This window comes from Schistocerca gregaria, chromosome 1 (genome assembly GCF_023897955.1).
Source record: "Schistocerca gregaria isolate iqSchGreg1 chromosome 1, iqSchGreg1.2, whole genome shotgun sequence".
Taxonomy (NCBI): Eukaryota; Metazoa; Arthropoda; class Insecta; order Orthoptera; family Acrididae; genus Schistocerca; species Schistocerca gregaria.
In genome coordinates this window covers 803,124,152-803,130,922 of record NC_064920.1, presented here as the reverse complement: position 1 = coordinate 803,130,922, position 6,771 = coordinate 803,124,152, and the positions used below count along the sequence as shown (strand labels likewise).

General features: G+C 42.2%; 1 protein-coding gene across 1 annotated transcript in view; it reads left to right on the top strand.

The window, feature by feature from the left end:
• The first annotated feature begins 875 nt into the window (after positions 1-875).
• LOC126270278 (uncharacterized) overlaps positions 876-6,771 on the top strand; it is a 589,946-nt gene continuing 584,050 nt past the window's right edge. Inside the window, exon 1 of the mRNA XM_049974059.1 lies at positions 876-957. Coding sequence (XP_049830016.1) covers positions 945-957 — 13 coding nt within the window. The 5' untranslated portion in view covers positions 876-944. The remainder of the gene's footprint in view (positions 958-6,771) is intronic.

Genomic DNA, 6,771 nt, shown 5'->3' with positions numbered 1-6,771 from the left:
AGGGAATTTCCCAAGAACATTTGTCTTTCGGAACTTTATCTGCAAAACCTTTCGCTGCTGCCGCAAAGTAGCCATATATCTGAGTGGTAAAAGTTAATTACCGTTAGCAATATTCATTTGCTGTAAAATGGTAACTACGACACTTCCAACACCCATTCGGTAGGTCTGTATTAAATGGGAAAGCTAGTAGTCCTCACTGCACCGAAAGAACTTCTCTGTGATAAAAAAAAGGGGGAAAGGGAAACCACATCATTTAGGAGATCATAACCTATCCTCAGTTGCTGTACAAGTTCTTTTCGTAGCTTACATGCTTCTGTTTCCAGCATGGTAATATCCAAATTTTTCTACTGATGGTTGTAAAATTAGCGACAATAGCTAACAAACTTTTGTGCCCATGTACAGAACAACACACATTGCCGTGACCGCAAACGTATCAGGCTAATCACAGAAAGGATTTTGCATATCACCTGATAGTGAGGCGTGGTCGCCGAATCACACTGCCATACATTAAAGGGTGAAGTACAGTTAAAGGTTACGGTCACGCTTTTCCCCCGTTATCGGTGTTAGTTTCTCTGCGCAGCAAGCTGCAAGATCCCCGAGCTATCGCAGAGACTACATGTCGCGGTGGAGGCGCGGGCGAACGTTGGACTGACCGGAGCCACAAATTTAAAGACTTGCAGAAATAAATTTCGTAAAAGACTTGTAGCGGAGGAAGAGGCCGGCCGAGGACCGGTCGCGAGACGTACAAGGCGATGCGAAGGCGGCACGCCCGGCTCGGCCAATGGGCGCGCGCGGCCGAGTGACGTCAGCGGGAGCCGCGGCGAGAGGTGCGCGAGCGGGTGCGGCGGGTGCGGCAGTCTGTCTGAAGACTTTGAGAGTGCCGGCCACCAACAGGACGGGAGGCGACCGCCGAGGGCCGCGCTGCAGCTGTGGCGATCCGGGCCATGGCCTCCACGGGTAAGACCAGCCTCCACCTGCCGCTAACCACCGCCGTCGTAGCTGTGCTCAGTGTCTGTGCTTACAGTGCGACTAAAACCTCTACCGCCTGCATTCTGATTGTGCTTCGGCAGTGGTGACGCTAGTGTTGTCTACTGGACGCAGAGTGACTGATTGCTTGATCCCCTTTTTGTGCACCGCAAGATAACACCTTGCAGGCCACCGAAGTGATTCTTGCTGTCTAAAGCTTCTTGTGGTGGAAAAATTAGTAACCATCAAATGTCGTAAGTCGCAATGGCAAACCAATTAGATGTTTCTCCTAGCCCTCCAAGAGACGTTTTTAAATTTGGTATTAGGCAGAACTTTAACAGCAGGTTCCACGACCTAAGGATACGTGAAATTAGCAGAGGCTGAGTTTTGTGTAGTGATCAAAACATTGTAAGAAAATATCTCGTCGGTACAGATCGTCAGCCGGCCTCGGTGGTCTAAAGGTTCTAGGCGCTCAGTCCGGAGCCGCGCGACTGCTACGGTCGCAGGTTCGAATCCTGCCTCGGGCATGGGTGTGTGTGATGTCCTTAGGTTCGTTAGGTTTAAGTAGTTCTAAGTTCTAGGGGACTAATGACCACAGATGTTAAGTCCCATAGTGTTCAGAGCCATTTGAACCTTTTTTTTTTTTTTTTTTTTTTTTTTTTTTTTTTTTTTTACAGATCGTCACAAATTATTATCACTGACTGGTACGAGTGCATTAATCGCGACGGCGATTAGAAATTCCGAAATGTCACGGAAATTGTACTTAGAAGATAATATAGGGATATCGGAAAGCAACTAACTGACTGGACTACTTTACGCCACAAGTGTATGTAACGAAACATCATTACCATCATGGATAAAATTGATTATTTTATCTATGTTTAAGTTTCAAAATTATACAACGTATCAAATAACAATAATTAATCACTACGTCGCCAATCTCCCTGTGAGTAAAACAGTCAGATACTCATTGACAGTGGTGAAAATCCATATGAAAGGCCAAGTTAATACTAGTATGTAATGACCAATGTTAAAGAGACGGATTCAGAGCCATTGTAGCGAGTCTACGTATAACAATACGTACAAAGCCTGCGGTATCCATTCTTGAGTAGTGTTAGAGAGTATGAATGCGCTCACGAGTTGTAATGAAGGGACAGATGGATAGAAGCCGTAGATCCGCTGCTAGGATGGTGAGCGGACATTGGTAAGAGAATGTCACGACCGTAATCTCAAAGGACACGGTTATGACGAAAGATAGACTCCCAACGAACGTCGAACTGCAAATGTAAAGAAGAGAAACTGATTTTGAGTAACATAAGAAAAGCACTCTGCTTCTCATCACACCCTTTGCAAAAATGTTCTTGGTCGAGAGACCAATGAGCGTAAGGAGGCACTTACTTCTCCTAGGCTCAAATCGTACAAGGAAGAGACTAATAATAATACGATGTGTCTTTCGCATACTGTACTATGACTTTCGTGAATGGTCGCGTATATTGCTATAAGAGAAAGAAGTATTGCTTATCGTGAGCCTAAATGGAGCTACAGAAAACAGAAAGTGATTCATATGCAAAGTGAAGAAATTCATACGACTATCAATGTGGTGGACAAAATTGTTCGTCTATTCAACTAAAAGTAGATTTGAGAATTGCACAAATGACATAATGTTATCAGCACCTCTACAGTGTCCCGCGTCTGAAATTCAGTTAGCAGGTTAGTGAATGCAGTAGTTGGTACGTGCCTATAGAACTTCATTCCGGATAGATTTATGTAATGGTAAGAACACTAACGTGGCAGCTATCTATAGACAGAGAGACGCAAGCATTTGTGGAAAAGTTCAATGTTTTCAGAACGAATTGTCCGTTACGGAAGGCACTTCCTTGTAACTGCTTCCTGCCGAGGGATATAAGAGCATTTTGTATCAAAATGAAACATGTGCCAAGAACAAAAAATACTATCAATGTTATATTCGGGATATACGAACATGGAAAGAGGAAACTGATAGCGTTACATCACATTGATTATGTGAGAAATTAAGTTAAGAATTTTTACCGTGCTCTATCGAACAAGCAAAATTAGCCTGTTAAATTGCCAAATGGAAAAAATACGTTGATCGCCGAAAGAGTTAACTTGGGAGATAGCAAGCATTTATTTTTTTCCCCAATTGCAAAGTGGGTGGAGTTAAGAAGACAAACTTCCTGTAGGTACTCTAAAAGGTCGATTCAGAATCCTATTTCTTTTTTCTTTGTCTCTGGGAACTGTTGCACAATTACGTGATAACTTCAGAATGCAAACCCTACTGCTACGATAAACTATAGACATTCGGCCGCCGGCAAATAACCCAGAACCAAGTTTAAGGGAAACCAGTGTACAGAGGCCTCTTTAACGTAAGTTTTTGGATTGGGGTTGAGCAGCTACATTTGCTGCTTTTAACGCTACGGAGAAGTGATACTAATAATTAGTGCTCGTCTAATGCTTCTTAGATCCTAATCTACATGTGTATCTCCTAACCTTGTACAATATTCCCTCAACAAAATTTTCCATTGCATAAATTATACTCAAGGATTGTTTCCACATAAATCTGTACATGAATCAACAGAAAATCCAAGAGAATTAACTAGCGCGCTGAAAGGACTAGTCGAAGTTTCTTGGGCTGACAGTGGTAAAGAAACATTAATTATGTAAGTGCTTGAACATTCAGTCAATTCCAGAAGTGACTAGTTGCTCTATGATAGCGAGCATTCCGTTACGAAAGTGAATGATGCAACATGCATAGTTCGGCTGTATCGTATCAAAGTTCGGGGTTTTGCTTTCAGATATTGTAAACCGACGTGCAATTTTCTGGCTATTTTTACTTAGAACAGGACTCACACAAACTGTTTGCTACGTAGTTCTGAACATCAAACTTCTTCCGCTGTCATTGATTTACACAACGGATTTTCTTTTTATTTAACGTTGGTATTGCGTTTCACAGCATCCAAGATCAACAATACAATCCTTACGGTTCATCACGAATTTAACTGTTTTTAAATCACATAATTACTGGTTTAAGAATCGTAACTGTAACGTTCTTTTACTATTTTGCATCATATGCAAGAGCTTATATGCCCTCGTCTGAAAATACACTCCAACATACCTTTGGTAACATATCTTTTGAACTGAAACAAATTACATTCTAGCTTGTCTGTAGTCCGTAGCCATTCATGGAGCGTTTTTCCCAATGCACTCAGGTACCTCCTCTACCTTTCGTTTGAGCAATGTATAGCGTGTTCATCATTTACTGTCATCACTGGAGAAAGATTGTACTGTCACCCATAGCAGAATCAGCTGAGTAACTTATTTCACTCAAAAATGCTGAGCAAGACATGTGGCTGAGCAAGGCATGTGCTGAGCAAGGAACGTGTAAAGCATTCTTCAACTAGTCGTCTACATCTGTGTCTGTCTGGATTCACATTTTCGTGAGTATAAGCACCACGTTCCATTTATGCTTTCATCACCAGGTTGCAGTTCGTAGAACCCCATTCAGTTGCTATGAATCCTTACTTTACAGTTAAAAGCTGTTTTTTGCCTCTCTATAAAACATTTCAGTTATTCCTGCCTGATCTTTACGCAACAGTCAGTTATGATTCTAAAATTTTGTACGACTTGGACATAACGACCCAGCTTTTCCTCGTCCTTTGCGATGTATGGAACATGTTATGACGGGCAAAGACAAAAAATAAACTGTTTCACTACACGTCGTCTTCAAAAGAGGAGAAAAAGTGCTTTTTTTGCAGATAATATGAGAAACGAGCATGGTTCAGATATGAAGTTTCAAAGCGACCTGAGTGTACTTTCCAGTAAGAACCTAGCGCAAGACCGAGCGAGGTGGCGCAGTGGTTAGCACACTGGACTCGCATTCGGGAGGACGACGGTTCAATCCCGTCTCCGGTCATCCTGATTTAGGTTTTCCGTTATTTCCCTAAATCGTTTCAGGCAAATGCCAGGATGGTCCCTTTGAAAGGGCACGGCCGATTTCCTTCCCAGTCCTTCCCTAACCCGAGCTTGTCGACGTGACGTTAAACACTAACCACCACCACCACCTAGCACGTGAAGGAGATGTTATGAGGCCCCCTCGTCATTCAGGTTGGTGGAAGATAGGTAATAAGGTGGAAATTGTTGCGGGTATTGAGCACTCAGTTTCAGAAATCCTGTTTATTAACAAATCGTATAGTACAGACCGCGGCCATCTTGCGAAACTAACGTTACGAAACGCACATCCGAAGTAGAAGAGTACAGAGTACCAGTCTATCGCCCGAGCTGTTCATATTCATTTCCGCAAGAAATCTCATAGCTTCCGGAATTTTTCAACGGAAGTAGATAACTGTCGACCATAGCTGCGCTCAGAATCCGCTTTCGACAACCTTCTGGAGATTTCTATGCCGTATCGTTCTTTACCTCTATGACGTAACGTCACGAAATCCGGTCGAAACGCCATGAAGCTTTGCTTGGCATAGTCTAACGAAGATTATTGGCTCGGTATACCACTAATCCATTGAATCAAATTATCTAGTCATGGCTGTTTAAAAATCTAACCATGATGTAAAATGAAATTTTACCTGAAAGGCTTTACGATATGTGAGCTTCAACTTGTTGGTCAAACTTGAAATTACAGTAATATCAGACCAGCATAGTTGTACTACTACTCATACTAATAGTAGCACGGCAACGGCGCCGTGTAATAATCTTAGGAGAAAAGTAAATTAGTTTTATTAGTTACCGCACCATTCATGCGTAAGTTGTGTGTAGTCGTCTGTCTGCTGCCCAACAAGGGCGCCGCACTCCCCATTCTTTACAAATGGTTTAAAAGTCGGTTTTAACAGGGTTGTAACTGGCTACTTACAAACCGCCTCTCACCTTTCAAAATACTGAAAATACGTTATACTCCCGATCTGCTACCCCGTCCGTACAAACAATCGTAAAGGCGCTCTTGCTGTCCTATTCCGTTAGTGTAACGAGTCATTGTATACATCTATATGCCTTTTATCTAGACGGAGCAGCTGAACTGTAGCATAATTTTACTCGAATAGTAGTTCTTTAGATGAACTCAATAAGAGTGTTTTAGAGAACACGTTTTGGTTCTTCCGAAGTCATCCCTACAAGTATCCTGAGCGCCTCTGATATAACTTCACTGACTCTAACGATCCTAGTTGCTCTTCTCCAGATTAGTTCGAGGTCTGCTATCATGCCTACTTGATAATAATTCGAAGCACTTGGGCAGTACTGTAGAATTTCTACCCTAGCGCCCAGCGCGTGGTCTCTTCCACAGATGCACCGCATTTCCTCAGAACACACCGCGTAAATATCAAGTTGCCCCTATGCCGCTTGTGCCACTGATTTGAGACGCTTAATCATTTCATAACGTTCTTTAGTATTACTCTAGATATTCAAACGATATTAAATCGTTGAACAAATGCATTAATTCATCGTGCTGCAGGTTAGCTTCTGCTACTTTTGAGAATGCAATGTATGTAAATAGTAAGTAGAATAATTGTGTTTAAAAGTAAAAATGATGAATGTTTAATGTCAAACCGATACTCAGGACAATAGCACAGTTTGACAACGGATGTAGAAAACAGTCGTCGGCCAGAATATGACTTAGTCGCTGTGGATGCTGAAGACTAAGACTGAGATGCGAACAGCGCATAATGTATATTTATACTGCGATTGTACGGTTTAGAATGTCATTTAAAAGCTTTTATTTGCCCACTAGCCCACTTTAAAGTCACTGCAGGTTCCCCGTCAGGTGGTGAATATTTACAAGCACTC